We start from the raw sequence: 19,632 nt of genomic DNA on the forward strand, positions 1-19,632 counted from the left end.
ATTCCGCTTCAATTTGTTGGGTTATTATTTGAGTACTCTCTTTGTCAACCGATCCCCAAGTAGTTAATATAATTAGCTTCAAATTATTTTAATTTTTTTTTCATAGTATTAATAAAATACTTGGCAACTAAATATATAACATTATTTTGTACTATAACTTTGATATTTAATTACAAGATATTGTAAAAATAAGATAATGGACAATGTAATGAATATCAATTGATAAATTTGAACGTAAAGAATCTTTGCATAAGAGAAAATAAAGACAATATAACTAATGAAATTATTTCTCTTATTTAATTTAATTTTTTGATAATGAATAATTTTTTCAAATAAAGGTATTGTAAACACATAATTTTAAATTAAAGAAATACATATGTATCAATTTTTGTTGTAGCTACTAATTTATTTAATTTAATAATAGTAAAATAGAGTGAGAAACATAATTATGTTAAATTTGATTGAGATGAGGTTCGAACCTAAGATCTTTCTTATAGAAATTAATGGGTAAGTTAAAAGTTAACGGAATGTTAACGGAAAAGAGAATATTTAACGGAAAACGGATAATCATAAAAGTAAGGTTAAATTAAGTAATCTCTATTAATAATATTAATCTAAATTATCTTAACCATCTATTTGATTAAATAATTAATCTGAACTATCCATTTGATTAAATAATTTGACCGCCATTTTTTCTACCCATTATAGGTTAACTCTATTTGGCTCTTATTAGTATAGTAGATCATTGGTAGGAAATAATAATTTGGTTTGCGTAATATTGTAAAATATGGTAATACAATTCTTATACGTCTACGTTAAAATATAATAATAAATTAAAATAATTAATCGTAATAATACAGTAAATATATTTCTCTATCACGTAATAATACAGGAAATATATTTCTCTATCCCAATAAAAGTTATAACTGCCAAATCCCTAAATCCCTAATTGTGTTCAGCCGCCCAGCCCCCTGCCCCCAGCCCCTCTCTGTTTTTCACTCTCTCTCTCGCAATCTCTCATTCTCTCTCAGTCTCAGACCGCCACGACTTGAGACGCCCACCGCCACCGGCCACCGCCCCTCAGCCCTCACTGTCTCCCTCGCACTCTGTCTCTCTCACCGCCCCAGTCCGCCACCGGCGCACTGCCACTCAGCCAGCACCGTGCACCTGCTCCAGCCTCCAGGGATAGAGGACACGAGGTATTTCAGCCAGCACCGCCAGCCACCCCAGCCCCTCACTGTCTCCCTCGCACTCAGTCCGCCACCGTCGACGAGGACATGAGGTATATATATTAACAATGTTTTTTAGTTATCATTTTCCAGTAGATGCGAGTATTTTAAATGTTCTATATCAACAGTAGAACTTCTTCCTCTGGCCCTAGCACAAAACAGAAAACACCACAAAGGTGAAAAAAAAGAAAAGAAAAAGAAAGATCACCTCTGCGTGGAAGAAATACCTGGAAATCCCCAATTTCCATAGCCCTCAATCTCCATTTCTCCATCGCATCTCTTTAAGCGCACGCACAATGTCGGTGATGATAGTGACGAGCTTGGGGGACTTGGTTGTGGATTTGTTCACCGATCGTTGTCCTTTGACGTGCAAAAACTTTCTGAAGCTGTGCAAGTATGTTCATATGCTAACTATGCTTTCTCTTCCCCTACTATCTTTTACAGCCCATTTAATCTCTTATGGTTTGTAAACGCAGATTATTTAGAATGTTTCGCCTTATTACTCAAGAAATGCTCATTAGAAGTCGATCAAATTCTGTACAGATGCAAATAATTGTGCTTAAAAAAGGAATTCTCTTAATTTATTTATAAGATTCGGAGTTCGAGTTTATTTATGTCCCCTCTAAAAAATTTAATGTGTTTTTAGTGGATTTCCGTCAACATGACGGTTAGGAAGGACTTGGGGTGTAAGCAAACCAAGCCTAGCCAATAGTCCAAGCTTGAAGCTCTTCTCGATTCGAAAAATCGAAGTGCTTGAGCTCCACCGTGCTCTAATTTTAATTAGAGCTCGACCTCGCTCGAGTTCGACCTATTCTAGCTCGGGTGGGATATGTACACCAAAGTTTTTTTTTCCTCAAGAAAATGCCATTTTCCATAATGATAAGTATTTTAAATCTAAATATCATAACAAACTCAATATTACATCTAGATTATAGTCATTTTATAACATTCAAACATAAATATATAAATATATTAGTTAAATTTGTAATATTATATTTATATTAGATATAAAATATATATTAAAAAAAACCTGATTAGACTTGCGAGTTGCTTGAGCCAAGTATTAAAAGGTTTGAATTTGGCTCGACTCATTACTCGAACTACTCAAGCTTGGCTCGACAGTAATCAAATTTGAATATTTGTCTAATCAAGCTCTAGTAGCTCACAAGTAGCTTGGCTCTAGGAAGGACATTACTTTCAGAAAATGTTCCCCTTTGGAGTTTGGTCAATTTATAGCTACGTAGTTTGTTTTTTAACTGGCTAATTTCCCCTCTGTTGTGATGTAGGATCAAGTATTATAATGGCTGTCTATTTCACACAGTTCAAAAGGATTTCACCGCTCAGACAGGTGATCCTACTGGAACTGGTTCTGGTGGTGATTCAGTTTACAAGTAAGTTGGAAATTTATTATGGTGCCAATTTACATCTTATAAAGCTTCATACCGTGTTCAAGTGATAGCTAGGATTTTGGCTCCATTCTTTAATTTGTAGATATTTATTGTAGATATATGTTAACATATAATAGTCATTTACTTGTCCATACTTGAGCTTCTACTCTACATTATGCTGTTCCAGAGTTTTATACGGTGATCAGGCTCGGTTCTTTGGTGATGAAATTCATTTGGATTTGAAGCATTCTAAGAAGGGAACTGTTGCCATGGCTAGTGCTGGGGAGAATCTTAATGCTTCTCAGGTACTGCACCATATACTGTGGACTCTTTGATAGTCTAGTCATTCTGTGCCTTTTATTTAATTTGCTCTAAATTTGTTTGGGGGATATTTGTAGCCAGCAACGACTATAGTTTTCCTCTGAAACTTCTTAACTGAGATCTTTACTGAATTGGATTTGTTTTATAAATCTTGTATGTAATTATGTTCCATTTCATTGTTTCCAGTTCTATGTCACGCTGCGCGATGATCTGGACTATCTTGATGGGAAGCACACTGTGAGTTCTCCTCACAAAAATTCACTTTAGTTCAGAGCATTCCATCACTTCATTTGACCTTTTTTTTTTTTTTTTTTTTTTNCTTTTTTTTTTTTTTTTTTTTTTCACTATATAATGTGTGCGCGCTCACATGTGCATTGCCATATTTACCAGCATCACATTTTATTGGCATATCCTAGTGTGTACAGAAATATTTTTGTTCGCTTGTTATGATATCAATGATAATGCATTCTTTCACCTGGCAGGTTTTTGGAGAGGTGGCAGAAGGAATTGATACACTAGATAGGATAAACGAAGCTTTTATAGATGAGAAGGGACGACCATTCAAAAACATCCGGTCTGTAGTCACTGAACAGAACTTATCTAGTTATCTCTTTCCCTATCCTATAAGATTTAATCTTTCCTTCTATCTGACAAATCTCTATTTTCAGAGTCAAACACACTTACATACTGGATGATCCTTTTGATGATCCACCACAACTAGTTGAGTTGATTCCAGATGCGTCTCCAGAAGGGAAACCAAAAGATGAGGTAATGATTATATATCTTCATCTCTTTCTTTTAAATCATATATAGCTCTCGGTTACCGGCGTTCTAGACTACTGATCTTTGCATCAAGGTGGTCGCAAAGAATAGAAATTGCTAATTGCTTCATTGCTAAACGCATTGTTATTCATTCCATGATTATTTTAATATCATTTTTTCTGCTTGTACTGTTAATGTTGTGCCACTCATTGGTGAGTTCAACTGAGGTTAGAGTTAGGCATTAAAACATAAGACAACAGAGCTTAAACTTTAATATTGAATGTCCCACTTAAAATAAGTTTCTAAAAGGCCAGAATGATTCATACTGTCCAATCTGCTTAGGTTGATGATGATGTGCGTCTGGAGGATGACTGGGTGCCTATGGATGAGACACTAGGAACTCAAGAACTTGAGGAGGTTCTGCGTGCAAAGGAAGCTCATTCTCGTGCAGTTGTGCTCGAAAGTGTAAGTATTCACTTAGCAATCTATAGCAATTAAAAATGAGTTCAAACATTTTCTTGTTAAAAAGTTATGAATCCTAATATCCTATCTTCTTGCATTACAGATAGGGGATATTCCTGATGCTGAGATAAAACCTCCTGATAACGTGCTCTTTGTTTGTAAATTAAACCCAGTAACTGAAGTGAGTTTCTATATCATTCTTGTTTTGTATATGCTCTTCAGAAGTTCCTACAAATTCATTTGGAGGACTAAATGTACTACATCATACACACTTGCAGGATGAAGACCTGTATACTATCTTTTCACGTTTTGGAACAGTGACTTCGTAAGTTCCTTTTGAATGCCGTTCACACTCCCACCCCTGGCACTCTGGGTTGCTGTTTGAAATTCAATTCTAACATATTTCTGATCATTCATCAATGTCACCAGTGCTGAAATAATAAGAGATTACAAGACTGGAGATAGTTTGTGCTATGCTTTTATTGGTGAGTTTCTCTGCAGAAGCACTTCTGGTTACTTAACTAGATAATGATTCTTTCTGTGTGGGGCGGGGCTACAAACTATATGTTTTCATTTATGTTTGTGTCTTGTGAATCCCTGTGATACATCCTCTAACATTCTTTTGCTAGGATTCTTAAGGATAAGTTTGCCCTTTTATACATATTCACCGCGTGGTTTGTTGTTTCGCTAGAGTTTGAGGACAAAGAAGCCTGTGAACAAGCATATTTTAAGGTAATATACAAATTCATCTGACTTTTTTTTTAAAAAAAAATGTGCTTATTGAATGATCCCTATTAATTAAAATGTCTGAAATACTCATCTGTATGAGTTCTAACTTTTGCTCTTATCTTGGTGTTGTACTTCCACATTCCATGCATTCTTATTTCTTGGTGCACATTATAATCATAAGAACTATCCTGGCCCATATTGATTTTCCAATTGTTAGCTTAAAAATCTTCTTTACTGCCCTACACCATATACAGACTGCATACAACTCACAAAATACTTTAAAAAATCTATATGGTTTTGAAGCATTTCAAACCTAATCATGGCACCCAGTGCTCTTTGAACTGAATTGACGGGATTGTTTGACATGTCTTCTTCTCTCCCACTTTTGAATTCCCACTAATGTCAAGGAAGACACTTGTGCAAACTTTCCTTGCCACTTAATGATTCAATTTTTCTATTTTGTATAGTTGTAAAGTTTTATATAAATACTGTAATTTATCTTTTCTTGATCTCCTTTCTAATTGTATTAGTGATTTGAATTTGGTGGGAGAGCCCTGGTTTCTATAACTGACAATTTGCTACATTGATAGATGGATAATGCTCTAATTGATGATCGAAGGATTCATGTTGATTTCAGTCAAAGTGTTGCAAAATATTGGTTCCAGTATAGAAACCGCAAGGATCAAATGGGTAAAGGTCAGATTGTGTTTTTTTTGCAATATTGTCTCTCGCAATGACATTCTTATCTCTATTGAAATGGTTTGCATCTAAAGCCAAGTAGTCTTATTAATCTTTTAGTAATGGGATTGAAGGTCATCAAGTTCAGTCTCTCACATTACTTATATTAGGCTAGGCTTGGCTCAGCCGCTCAGGTGTGGGCTACACTCTACAGGACAGGTAGAGACTAGAGATTGACCAAGCTGTATAAGAAACCTGAGCTTGGCTTAGTAGTATTGAATGAGAAATTAGCGGTTTTTGTCAATTTCATTTATACTTCTCTGGGCTGTATACTTATAAGTTTGACTCCCAGTGGGAGTAGCCTATTAGCCTTCCTGGTTTGAGTCGGTCAACTATGGCACAACTTAGGGTGCGTTTGGAAAGCAGGAAAATAACTTCTGGAAAATGAGTTATTTTCCGGAAAATGAGTTCATTTTCCGTGTTGGATGTACTCTGGAAAACTGTCTTTGGGTGTTTGGTTCATTTTCCGGAAAATGAGAAGAAATATATAATTATATATTTTTATTATTTTATTTAAAATATAAAAATATATAAACTAATAATATTTATTTTAAATAAATAAATTAATTAATTAAAAATATTTATAAAAAAAAAAGGGACGGCGGCTGCCCGGTTTCCGGCGGAAACCAGTCCGCCGACTGAGGAGGGACGGCTCGCTATGGAGCCTTGTTCCCATTTCCGGAAAACGACTTCCGGACTTTTTGTCCGGAAGTTGTTTTCCGGAATTTTGCATTGATTTTCCGTGGTCAACGGAAAATGTTTTCCGTTGACCACGTTTTCCTGCTGTTGCCAAACACACGAAGCCCGGAAAATGATTTCCGGAAATCATTTTCCGGGCTTCCAAACACACCCTTATGCTAGTTTACCTCCTTGTGGTCCTTTGTTGACTAGGGTTACGGGTTTACCCAGTGCACACCCAAAAAAGGAACTTAGATGGTTAGAAACTAAAGCATCTTTCATATCATAAGACTTCAATCAGGCCGATGTGATAATGAGATAATACTGAAGTTATGAAGTCCTTTCCCATAGCCAACCTACAAAAAATAATCAAGAGAGAAGCACAATCTAGATTAAAGCTAAACCTGCAACAAGTGAAGGAAAACACATGATAAACATTCCTTTGCACTGAGGAGGCAACTAATACAGAACATGGTTTGAAGAAGTATCAGAAGCTGTTAAGTGAAGATAAAACAAAGAAATTTTACCACTAAGGATTTACTTTTTAGTTTTTACCCTTTTGAGTTTCCATTCTTTCAAGGTTACAAATATTTGTTTTCCAATTCAGGAGGAGGTTGCTTTAAGTGTGGCTCCCTTGATCACATTGCTAAAGACTGCACAGCGAACTCTACCCAGCAACATCATCCAAAATACATACTTAAAGAAGATAACAGGCAGCACGGTGGAGATGATAACTCAAGGTTAGTAAGACAAATGTGTTACCTACAAAGTATGCGCCCGTCTCCTCTACTACCTTTCTAACACAGTACATTTATTATAAATCTCTTCAAGGTTTGAAATGGTATTTGATGAAGATGCTGGTGGTAGTCCAAGAGGAAATAAAAGGCAACAGGATTATGGAGCTGAAAAAGATGATGGCAAACAGAATGTTAAACGTAGGGGTTCAGATGAACACTTCGACCGAGATAACGAAAAGAGAGAGCTGCATGATCGATATGGACATGGGCACAGAAGTAAGGAAAATAGAGAAGACAGGTATCGAGGAAGTAGGGGAAGCCCATCACGTAGTGAAAGGGAGAGAGATCACCGGGGAAGCCCATTTGATGATGAAAAGGAGAGATCCCATAGAGATCACAAGTATACAGGACGTAGAGCAAGCCCGTCACGTGGTGAAAGGGATAGAGATCACAGGGCAAGAAATGATTCTGATAATAGAAGGAAAGCAGATCATAGCCACAGGGACAGGAGAGATGACATAGTGAATGACAAAAGTAGAGCAAGCCCATCACGTGGTGAAAGGGATAGAGATCACAGGGCAAGAAATGATTCTGATCATAGAAGGAAAGCAGATAGTAGCCACAGGGATAGGAGAGATGAGGGGGTGAATGACAGAAGGAGGGACAATGGTGTTGCACACAAAGATAAGAGGGATGAGAGAGAACATGAAAAGAGGGATAGGAGAAAGGAGGAAGGGTACAATAGAAGACATGCAGATGATGTTAGGCATGATAAGCGGGATGAACAAGAGACTGTAAAGAAGGCTAGGAAAGATGAGATACAGTATGATGGGAGGCATGCAGATGGTACTAGGCATAGGGACAAGGGGGATAAGAAAGAGTATGATGAGAAAGGACGAGATGATTTTGGGCGCAAAGGAAGAGAACAAGAGCGAGATCATGGAAAGAGAAGTGCAAAAATTGATGATGCTTGTGATGGAGGTAGAAGGCGTTGAGTTGACGAGGAAATTACACAATAACACGTCATGCTAGATTGCTAAATGAGAACGGGATCTTCATTTTGAGGTCTTGGTCCAATTCTTCTATCCATCATAAGCAATCATTAATTGCAGGAGCCTGGAAATTTATCATGCAAAGAGAGGACGTGTATTCAACTGAAATGGCATCATGCTTGAGAGCAGAAGAAAACCTGAATTTTTGTTGCTTTTCTTTTGTGGGAAGAAAACTCAATATGAACTACTCCGTATTAAGTAGTGTAAAATCAGTTATTTTGCGACTTTTTTAGTACTACAATATCTCAGTATAATTTGGGTATATTGTGGAATGCGGGCTGTGAATTTGATGCACATGCAAAACCTTTCTGCCGATTATCTTTAATTTCTGGCTAATCTGCCCTTATTTTATCTTTTTGGATTTAAGAAGTTATTCTGCAACACAAGATTCAGATTTGTTGGATGCTTAGTTCTAGAGGATTTTATTACTTGGCAACTTTTTCAAATGAAATTCGGGATTTTAAAAAAATTAGAATCGAAAATGAGCTAAAATATAACGACAGTTTCTTTTTTCTTTTCTTTTCTAAAACAAAATTATTGAAATGGGTCTGCATTCAGCTTTCTTTTAGAGAACATTTTTTTTTTGGGTTTAAATGACAATTTAAAGAGTAAATAGCGTCACATACACTTTTGTAAGTTGAATTCTCACATGCTTTAAACATTTTAAAATTATATCAATTAATATAATGTAAGTTGAATTCTCACATGCTTTAAAGCAATCTCAATGTAGGTATTGAAATTCCCTGGCCAACTCCAGTGCCTCTCGGAGGAGTGTGGATTAGTCGGGTAGACCCAGACCATTAAACAGACGGAGCACCTCGTGGATTTACCAAAAAAAAATGTAGGTATTTGAAAAAAGTTAAATAGGTCCTTAAACTTTACACCAAAAATCAATTAGACCTTGAAACTTTTAAAAATTGCAATTAAACCCTCAAATATGTTATTTCTTATCAAATAAGTCCAACAACCAGTCACAAACCTGTTATAGGCGGTCATTTATATTATGGCAAAAAATCTAACGAATCTCCGGCAACAATCACTCCTGATCGCCTTCTCCCAAAGAAGGCTACCATTTGGTCGCCTTCGCCAGAGAAGGCGACAATTTGGTCCATGGTCGATATTTTTAATAAAATTTGCTAGTCAACGACAAAAATAACAGTCACCGGTGTAATTTTACCAATAAATTTGACTTATTTGATGCTCTGTATTAAAAAAAAAATATGTTTGAGTGGTTAAAGAGAAAAAATTAGTTATACTACAAGAAGCCAAGAACCGAGCTTTTAGAGAAAAAAAATCGCACCTGAAATGTAACTAGTGACCACTCTCATTTCTTCATTTTTTTTTATTCATTGCCTTTTCCTTGATTTTCCGAACTAAAGCAACAATTTTTTGACTAAAAGAAACACTGAGAAAAAACTTTAACCATTAGGAATATGAGATTTTAGAATTTTTTTTTGAGATAGTGGATGTTAATGTGGAAAGTTGAGGCCTACCCAAAAAAAAAAAAAACCCAAAACACTGAAAAGTATACTTATTGGCTTGAAGAGATGATGATCCCCCTAACTCTCTAGAAGGGCTTTCACATATCCTCTTATGTCCCAACAAAGATCTGGTAGGTTGTCCACGACTACAAGTTAGTAGGATATTTGACATGATCTCCAATCGGTGGTGATTTTAACAATGCTACTAGCATGTGGACGATAACTCCATTGATCATTGGAGATTCTTGGACTTGACACTTAATGTGTTAGTGTCGTAGCCACTATTATATTGGCCCCATTGCTACGAGAATCATTTGCTCAATTGTCTTCCATTATGAGTAGCGATCTATATGTTGGAAATTCACATACCCATCATGATTCATGATGATAAAAAGTACTGTATTTACACCATAGAAATAGGTTAAGCTCACACATGCTTTAAAAGCTTGTTAAAATCATATTGAGAAATGTTAATAAACAAATCTAACATTTTAAAAAACAAATAAAGTAAAAAAAAATATTATTCATGGATATATCTCCTTTTTTGCATTTAAAATGAATTGGGATTCAAAATTAAATTTTTTGTTGAGTAAGAGAAACCTCAACATTGGAAGCTAAGTTTTTAAACAGAGAAAAAATTAGTTCTACGGCAAGAAATGACTTATTGGAAAAAAAAAATTGTACATGAAATGCACCCAAGGCGGCCAACAGGTGTGTGCATTTCACGCGCATGTTGGGGGCGAAAATTTCAAAACAATGGATGTTAATGTGTTAATTAAGTTGATGCCCACTAGGGAAAAGTCCTAACCATTGAGTATTCACTTATAAATACACTCACCAATTTTAAGAGATAATGATTCTCCAAACTCATCAAAATGACTTTGGTGTATCCTCTTTTGTCCCGACGAAGATCTAGTTCTCCGCGATGACGAACTAGCATGATGCACAACATGGCTAGCGATCGGTGGTGATTCAAAAATGCTACTGACATCTGGATGATAACTCCATTGATCATCGGAGCTTCTTGGACCTAACACTTCATGTGTCAATGTTGTAGCCATTAATTATTTGTTCTAAACCAAGAACATAATTTTTGGAGAAAGAAAAAATCGTGCGTGAAATGCACATTGGGCGCCAAATAGGTATAGGTGAAGGTTGTTTTTCCTTCTATACGCTAAAAATTCATGAGCCCACCATGATTTACGTTACGATGATAAGAATTTATACTAATGACATGTGTTGAATTCTCACATGATTTAAAAGCTTGTAAAGTCATATTGACAAATGTTAATGAACAAATCTAACAGTTATAAAAAAAAAAAACAAATGAAGAAAAAGAGATTATTCATGGATATATCTCTTATTTAATTTTAAAATGATTTGAGAGACTCAAAACTAAGTTTTTAGTTGGAAAATGTTTTCTGTTTTCAGTTTTTTAATTTTTTAGTTTTCATTTTCAGTTTTCTGTTTAGAAAACTTGTTTACTAACACAGTAACACTTATTTTTTCAAATTTATTTTTTTAATTAGATTAATTCTATAAAATCAAGACAAAGTTTAATTTCAAATGATTTTTAGACTTTATATTTAAAATATTTTAAAATATATGTGGTTTGAATTGAATAAATATAGTTTTTACTTTTAAGTTCAATATATTTTTTACATTTGATATCCGGACCAAATTTATATATGTATATAACATAACTAAAAATATATCTGACCCAATAACTTATTAAGTTCACATAAAATTTAATTTAGATAATATAAATATTTTTTGAGCTAATATTTAAAATATTTTTGGATATATTCATTTGAATTACATGTATATAAATATATAATTTTTTACTTTGAATTCTAATATAGTAATATATGTGAAATTTCAATATTCAATATCCGAACCAAACTTGTATATTACGATATAACATAACAAAAAATATCTGAATCAATAATCAATTGAGTTCAATCAAAATATAAAACTTGGTATAAAATACGATTTTTAATTTTGATAATGTGAATGATTTCTAATTTTAAACATAAGCAAATAGGTATGTTTAAATAAGTAATACAAGTAGAAAAGAGAGAAGATGGTGATAAGTAAAAGAAGATGATAATGATTGTAATCAAATAGTCGATAGATGATAATGAATAAATATGTAAGTAGATAATAGCGAGAATATGGTTATAGTGACATATAATCAAATATTCGATAGATGATTCTGTTTTTTAGTTTTATAGAAAATTGTTTCCGGTCTTTAAAATGACAAAATTGTGCGTGCTAGTAAACATGTTTTCTATTTTCTGTTTTCTAATTCTCCAGATTTCTTGGAGAAATTTTTCAATTAGTAAACGAGCCCCAAAGTTTCACTTAAAAGAAATTTGTGAACATTACATTTCAGTGCAGTCAAACTTGATCCTGGAGGTATTGGTAATTGGGGAACTAGGGATGACAATAGGATGACCATAACTGTAATGCATTGCATCCACATCATACTGTCCCAAAGATTTGGCTTCTTTCCCCCTACATCCTGCAATATCCCCACTCTCCCATCCCACATACTTTTCCAATTCAATCATGCTTCCTTTTATTAATCCTACTTATATATCTTCCATTATTTTTCTTCAAAACTAAACTAGCATTTTTCACTATTGTATATCTGTCCATCTACCACAGAATTATGCAATCAAACCTGCATCAACATTGTAATGTGGACCATGATCCAATAATATAATTTCCCAACATTATAATTCCAATTACGTAAATATTGCATTCCCCATTAATTGGGTGTTTGGTCTAGTGGTATGATTCTTGCTTTGGGTGTAAGAGGTTGTGAGTTCACTTCACACAACACCCCTCACCTTATTCTTGGATTACAACAAATCACACTCATGCATATACTCAATCAGCATTCTCTCACTTTCATTTCATCAATTGCGTGTTTGGTTTAGTGTTATGATTCTTGCAACACCCTTAACACTTTTTTACCAGTAAATCACACTCATGCATATACTTAATCAGCGCTCTTTCGTCTAAATATTTAACAAACTAGTGTTTAGACTTTAGCTGTTCAAATGATCAATGTGGAATCAATAATTAATTGTGTGTTTGGTCTAGTGGTATGATTCTCGCTTAGGTTGCGAGAGGTTGTGAGTTCAATTCTTATAACACTCATCACCATTTTACACCTCATAACAAGTCACACTCATGCATATACTCAGTTAGCAGTCTTCCACCCTTTCAATATTAAACAAACTAGTGTTTAGACATTTGTTGCTCAAATGCTCAATGTGGAATCAACAATTAATTGGGTGTTTGGTCTAGTGGTATGATTTTCACTTTGGGTGCTAGAGGTCGTGAGTACAATTCTCATAACACCCACCATTTTACACCTCATAACAAGTCACACTCATGCAAATACTCAGTTAGCAGTCTTCCACTCTTTCATCTCAATATTAAACAAACTAGTGTTTAGACATTTGTTGATCAAATGCTCAATGTGGAATCAATAATTCATTGGGTGTTTGGTCTAGTGGTATGATTCTCGCTTTAGGTGCAAGAGGTCATGAGTTCAATTCTCGCAACACACCTAACTTCTTTACCGCTCACAACAAGTAAAGTATGCAAAGGTGGCATTAACTTGAACTTTACGTATAAAAAAACATGTCAAAATGAATTGATTGTATTTTTTTCTCAACTTTAGGGGCTTAATTGAAGCGTCCTAATTGCATTTTCTCAAATAATTTCAAGCACATTTGACCCTTATCCAAAAAATATATAAATAAATAAATAAGAATCCAACTCATTTACCATGATAACTATCATGGAAATTGTTGAGTTGGACCAAATTGATGTGGCCTTAATTTTTTTGGGACCGTCCTGAAACAAAGTAACAAAAGACAGTTTGAATAAAACAGCTGATAAAAATGAAATGAAAACAGAACATCCAAAGTTTAACTAGAAAGAAATTTCTGAACATTACATTTCAGTGCAGTCAAACTTGATCTAGGAGGTATTTGTAATAGCGGAACTAGGGATGGCAACTGGATGGCCATAACTGTAATGCACTGCATCCCACATCATCGTGTCCCAAAGAGTTGGCTTCTTTCATCCCAACATCCTGCAATATCCACACTCTCCCATCCCACATTATTTTCCAATTCAATCATGCTTCCTCTTTATTAACCATACTTATATATCTTCCATTCTTTTTCTTCAAAACTAAACTAGCATTTTTCACTAATGTATATCTATCAATGTACCACAGAATTTTGAAGTCAGACCAACAGCAACATTGTAATGTGGACCATGGTCCAATAATATAATTTCCCAACATTATATTTCCAATTACGTAAATATTGCAATTCCCATCAATTGGGTGTTTGGTCTGGTGGTATGATTCTTGCTTTGGGTGCAAGAGGTCGTGAGTTTGATTCTCACAACACCCCTCAACCTCACTGTATTTTTGGATTGCAACAAATCACACTCAGACATATACTCAATCAGCAATCTCTCATTTTCATCTCAATATGTAACAAACTTGTATTTAAACTTTAGTTGATCAAATGCTCAATTTGAAATCAACATCAATTGCGTGTTTGGTTTAGTGGTATGATTCTTGCAACAACCTTCTCACTTTTTTACCAGCAAATCACATTCATACATATACTCAATCAGTACTCTTTCGCTCTTTCGTCACAATATTTAACAAACTAGTGATTTAGACTTAGGTGCTGCTCAAATGCTCAATGTGGAATCAATAATTAATTGGGTGTTTGGTCTAGTGGTATGATTCTCGCTTAGGGTGCGAGTGGTTGTGAGTTCAATTCTCACAACACCCCCCAGAATTTTACAAGTCACACTCATGCATATACTCAGTTAGCAGTTTTCCACTCTTTCATCTGAATACTCAATGTGGAATCAACAATTAATTGGGTGTTTGGTCTAGTGGTATGATTCTTGCTTTGGGTGCGAGAGGTCGTGAGTTCAATTCTCACAACACCCCTCAACATTTTAGACCTCATAACAATTCACACTCATGCACATACTCAGTTAGCAGTCTTCCACTCTTTCATCTGAATATTAAACAAACTAGTGTTTAGACATTTGTTGATCAAATGCACAATGTGGCATTAACAATTTGTTGGATGTTTGGTCTAGTGGTATGATTCTAGCTATGGGTGCGAGAAGTCGTGAGTTCAATTCTCACAACACCCCTAACCTCTTTACCGCTCACAGCAGGTAAACTATGCTAAGGTGGCATCCAAGTTAGCATTAACTTGAACTTTACGTATAAAAACATGTCAAAATGTCTTGATTGAATTTTTTTCTGAACTTTAGGGGCTTAATTGGAGCGTATTATTGTTGAATGGCCTAATTGCATTTTCTCAAATAGTTTCAAGCATATTTGACCCTTATCCAAAAAAAAAGAAAAAAGAATCCAACTCATTTACCATGATAACTATCTTGGAAATTGTTGAGTTGGACCCAATTGAAGTGGCCTCAATTCTTTTGGGACTGTCCTGAAACATAGTAACAAAAGACAGTTTGAATGAAACAGTTGATAAAAATGAAATGAAAACAGAACATCCAAAGTTTCACTAGAAAGAAACTTGTGATCATTACATTTCAGTGCAGTCAAACTTGATCCAGGAGGTATTTGTAATAGGGGAACTACGGATGGCAATAGAATAGCCATAACTGTAATGCACTGCATCCCACATCATCCTATCCCAAAGATTTGGCTTCTTTCTTCCCTACATCCTACAATATCCACACTCTCCCAACCCACATAATTTTCCAATTCAATCATGCTTCCGTTTATTAACCCTACTTATATATCTTCCATTCTTTTTCTTCAAAACTAAACTGCCATTTTTCACTAATGTATATCTATCAATGTACCACAGAATTATGAAGTCAAACCAACATCAATATTGTAATGTGGACTATGGTCCAATAATATAATTTCCCAACATTATATTCCCAATTACGTAAATATTGCATTCCCCATCAATTGGGTGTTTGGTCTAGTGGATGATTCTTGCTTCGGGTGTAAGAGGTTGTGAGTTCGATTCTAACAACACCTGTCATCCTCATCGTATTTTTGGATTACAACAAATCACACTCATACTTATACTCAATCGGAAATCTCTCACTTTTCATCTCAATATGCAACAAACTTGTTTTAAACTTTAGTTGATCAAATGCTCAATTTGTAATCAACATCAATTGCGTGTTTGGTTTAGTGGTATGATTCTTGCAACACCCTTCACACTTTTTTACCAGCAAATCACACTCATGCATATACTTAATCAGCACTCTTTCGCTCTTTCGTCTCAATATTTAACAAACTAGTGTTTAGACTTTAGCTGCTCAAATGCTCAATGTGGAATCAATAATTAATTGGGTGTTTGGTCTAGTGGTATGATTCTCGCTTAGGGTGCGAGAGGTTGTGTGTTCAATGATTCTCACAACATCCCTCACAACTCATAACAAGTCACACTCATGCATATACTCAGTTAGCAGTCTTTCATCTGAATATTAAACAATTGCTCAAATGCTCAATGTGGAATCAACAATTAATTGGGTGTTTGGTCTAGTGGCATGATTCTCGCTTAGGGTGAGAGAGGTCGTGAGTTCAATTCTCACAACACCCCTCACCATTGACTCATAACAAGTCACACTCATGCATGTACTCAGTTAGCAGTCTTCCACTCTTTCATCTAAATATTAAACAAACTAGTGTTTAGACATTTGTTGCTCAATGTGGAATCAAAAATTAATTGGGTGTTTGGTCCAGTGGTATGATTCTTGCTTTGGGTGCGAGGTGTTATGAGTTCAATTCTCATAAAACCCCTCACCATTTTTACCTCATAACAAGTCACACTCATGCATATACTCAGTTAGTAGTCTTCCACTCTTTCTTCTCAATATTAAACAAACTAGTGTTTAGACATTTGTTGATCAAATGCTCAATGTGGTATCAATAATTTGTTGGGTGTTTGGTCTAGTGGTATGATTCTTGCTTTGGGTGCGAGAGGTCGTGAGTTCAATTCTCACAGCACCCCTAACTTCTTTACCCCTCACGACTAGTTAAGTATGTGTTTGAATTTTTGTCTCAACTATTGGGGCTTAATTGCAGCGTATTATTGTTGAATGGCCTAATTGCATTTTCTCAAATAGTTTGAAGCGCATTTGACCCTTATCCAAAAAAATTTATAAATAAATAAATAAATAAATAAGAATCCAACTCATTTACCATGATAACTATCTTGGAAATGGTTAAGTTGGACCCAATTGAAGTGACCTCAATTTTTTTGGGACATTCCTGAAACAAAGTAACAAAAGAAAGTTTTAATCAAACAGCTGATAAAAATGAAATGAAAACATAACATCCAAAGTTTCACTAGAAAGAAATTTGTGAACATTACATTTCAGTGCAGTCAAACTTGATTCAGGAGGTATTTGTAATAAGGGAACTAGGGATGGCAATAGGATGGCCATAACTGTAATGCACTGCTTCCCACATCATGTTGTCCCAAAGATTTGGCTTGTTTCCTCCCTACATTCTGCAATATCCACACTCTCCCATCCCACATAATTTTCCTGTTAAATCATGCTTTCTTTTATTAACTCTACTTATATATCTTCCATTCTTTTTCTTCAAAACTAAACTAGCATTTTTCAATAATGTATATCTATCAATGCACCACAGAATTATGAAGTCAAACCAACACCAACATTATAATGTGGACCATGGTCCAATAATATAATTTCCCAACATTATATTTCCAATTACGTAAATATTCCATTCCCCATCAATTGGGTGTTCGGTCACAACACCCCTCATCCTCACCGTATTTGTTGGATTGCAACAAATCACACTCATACATATACTCAATCAGCAATCTCTCACTTTCATCTCAATATGCAACAAACTTGTTTTAAACTTTAGTTGATCAAATGCTCAATTTGAAATCAACATCAATTGCGTGTTTGGTTTAGTGGTATGATTCTTGCAACACCCTTCACGCTTTTTTACCAGTAAATCACACTCATGCATATACTCAATCAGCACTCTTTCGTCTCAATATTTAACAAACTAGTGTTTAGACTTTAGCTGCTCAAATTCTCAATGTGTAATCAATAATTAACTGGGTGTTTGGTTTAGTGGTATGATTCTTGCTTTGGGTGCAAGAGGTCGTGAGTTTGATTCTCACAACACCCCTCACAATTTTACAACTCATAACAAGTCACACTCGTGCATATACTCAATTAGCCGTCTTCTACTCTTTCATCTGAATATTAAACAAACTAGTGTTTAGACATTTGTTGCTCAAATGCTCAATGTGGAATCAACAATTAATTGGGTGTTTGGTCTAGTGGTATGATTCTTGCTTTGGGTGCGGTCGTTGTGAGTTCAATTCTCACAACACCCCTCACCATTTTACACCTCATAACAACTCACACTCGTGCATATACTAAGTTAGCAGTCTTCCACTCTTTCATCTCAATATTAAACAAACTAGTGTTTAGACATTTGTTGATCAAATGCTCAATGTGAAATTAACAATTCGTTGGGTGTTTGGTCTAGTGGTATGATTCTCGCTTTGGGTGCGAAAGGTTGTGAGTTTAATTCTCACAACACCCCTCACCCTCATTGTTGAACTTTTTTGCAGCCATATGTAATATGTTGTACTAATTCTGATTTACTCAAAAAGCTGTTTTTAAATGTTAGCGTTTTGGATAAGGTTGCAAAAATCGCTAGGCGCCCAATTTGTTTTTATTTTTTATTTTTTTTAGTCTTAATGTTTATAGGAATTATAGCTTCCAGTACTGTTCCCCATATCTGACTCTTGAAATTCTAAAACCATAACTTCTTTTGTCTTATCCGCCCACTGAATTTCCAAAACCATTCCAGTACTCAATGCATATCGCTTTGTTTTCTCCCCATATCACTATTTGTTTTCAACTTTTCATCTGCAAAACAACCATCAGAAACTCAGATTTGCCTCTCTTCCTTGAGACCTCAACGCATTACATTTGCTTCTCTGTCTTCTCCGTCCACGAATCGTGACTCTCTTCCTCTTCGCACTCTGCCCCTCCCACCGCCACTTTCACGGCGACAAACCTTCCCACCGCCACGCTTTTGACACACCCCTCAGGCCTCAACAGATCTCAGCCGGCTCCACCAACAGATCATTGTCACAGATCGCAGTCACAGGCCTCAACAGATCGCAGCCGGCTCCATCAACACAGGGAGTTTTGATAAGTTTTGGTCTGTGTCTACGAAGGCAGTTCTGAGTTCTTCTTCATTCCCGAAGAGGAAGGAAAAAAAAAAACTGATCGGTAGAGACGGTTCAGCCGGCTAGGCGGTCTAGGCGCCGCCTAAACCGCCTAGCCGGACGGCCACGGAGGTCTAGGCGCCGCCTAAACCGCCTAGCCGGACGGCCACGGAGGAGGCCGATTCCGGCCTTCCTCGCCGTGGCCGTCCGGTGCCTAGGCGCGATTTTTACAATACTGGTTTTGGAACAATAAGCTGTTACAAAAAACTAATTAATCAAATACTTATATGAGTTGTTTAACCAAGTCAAACAACTAATAGTAGTCAAATAAGTCAAAATTGGCTGATAAGCTAACTATATTACCAAAAAGGGCTTGTATGTAAGGGTGTGTTTGGAAACTGAAAAATGATTTTTAGAAATTATTTTCCAGGTTTTCAATGTTTGGTTAGAGGGAAAAAATAGAAGTCAATGAAAAATATAGGTGATTTTTTGGAATATGACTTCTCCCTTTTTTGGGGAAGTCATTTTCCGTTTGCCGCAATAGAGCAACCAATTACTCCCGCCACCACCCACCACCCCTACCACCACTCACTACCCCACCACCCACCTCCACCGCCAACCACCACCCACTACCACCCATCACCCCCGCCAACACCCACCCACCCACTTCCACCACTCACCACCACTCACTACCCCACCACCCACCTCCACCGCCAACCACCACCCACTACCACCCATCACCCCCGCCAACACCCACCCACCCACTTCCACCAC

General features: G+C 35.8%; 1 protein-coding gene and 6 non-coding genes across 9 annotated transcripts; all 7 read left to right on the plus strand.

Annotated features, from left to right (window-relative positions):
* The first annotated feature begins 951 nt into the window (after positions 1-951).
* On the plus strand, positions 952-8,447 carry LOC116019816 (peptidyl-prolyl cis-trans isomerase CYP59). 3 transcript variants are annotated; one of them, XM_031260155.1, is made up of 15 exons: positions 952-1,282; positions 1,358-1,623; positions 2,516-2,620; positions 2,805-2,922; positions 3,125-3,175; positions 3,421-3,512; positions 3,607-3,706; positions 4,043-4,165; positions 4,266-4,343; positions 4,441-4,487; positions 4,592-4,647; positions 4,854-4,894; positions 5,482-5,587; positions 6,915-7,047; positions 7,139-8,447. In XM_031260155.1, the coding sequence occupies exons 2-15, from the start codon at positions 1,526-1,528 to the stop codon at positions 8,037-8,039; spliced, it is 2,049 nt and encodes a 682-aa protein (XP_031116015.1). In that variant the 5' UTR covers positions 952-1,282; positions 1,358-1,525; the 3' UTR covers positions 8,040-8,447. The 3 variants fall into 3 exon arrangements, with proteins under 3 accessions (XP_031116015.1, XP_031116018.1, XP_031116016.1); XM_031260158.1 differs by having other exon boundaries at positions 1,361-1,623; XM_031260156.1 differs by having other exon boundaries at positions 1,382-1,623.
* Positions 8,448-13,947: 5,500 nt separating this feature from the next.
* Positions 13,948-14,019, plus strand: TRNAP-UGG. The gene has a single exon. It is a non-coding gene; the product is annotated as a tRNA-Pro (tRNA).
* A 321-nt stretch (positions 14,020-14,340) lies between these two features.
* On the plus strand, positions 14,341-14,412 carry TRNAP-AGG. Its single transcript has one exon. It is a non-coding gene; the product is annotated as a tRNA-Pro (tRNA).
* Positions 14,413-14,504: 92 nt separating this feature from the next.
* Positions 14,505-14,576, plus strand: TRNAP-UGG. The gene has a single exon. It is a non-coding gene; the product is annotated as a tRNA-Pro (tRNA).
* Positions 14,577-16,158: 1,582 nt separating this feature from the next.
* On the plus strand, positions 16,159-16,230 carry TRNAP-AGG. Its single transcript has one exon. It is a non-coding gene; the product is annotated as a tRNA-Pro (tRNA).
* A 339-nt stretch (positions 16,231-16,569) lies between these two features.
* On the plus strand, positions 16,570-16,641 carry TRNAP-UGG. Its single transcript has one exon. It is a non-coding gene; the product is annotated as a tRNA-Pro (tRNA).
* Positions 16,642-17,729: 1,088 nt separating this feature from the next.
* Positions 17,730-17,801, plus strand: TRNAP-UGG. Its single transcript has one exon. It is a non-coding gene; the product is annotated as a tRNA-Pro (tRNA).
* The last annotated feature ends 1,831 nt before the right edge of the window (positions 17,802-19,632 follow it).

The sequence above is a fragment of the Ipomoea triloba genome, chromosome 5, assembly GCF_003576645.1.
Source record: "Ipomoea triloba cultivar NCNSP0323 chromosome 5, ASM357664v1".
NCBI classification, from domain to species: domain Eukaryota; kingdom Viridiplantae; phylum Streptophyta; class Magnoliopsida; order Solanales; family Convolvulaceae; genus Ipomoea; species Ipomoea triloba.

What these genes read in the sequence shown, in the direction of transcription:
- LOC116019816 (XM_031260155.1), top strand. Translation starts at nt 1,526, where the DNA reads ATGTCGGTGATGATAGTGACGAGCTTGGGGGACTTGGTTGTGGATTTG. An exon ending in GGTGGTGATTCAGTTTACAA is followed by an intron (nt 2,621 to 2,804) that starts GTAAGTTGGAAA and finishes ATGCTGTTCCAG; the next exon opens with AGTTTTATACGGTGATCAGG. An exon ending in CGACCATTCAAAAACATCCG is followed by an intron (nt 3,513 to 3,606) that starts GTCTGTAGTCAC and finishes CTCTATTTTCAG; the next exon opens with AGTCAAACACACTTACATAC.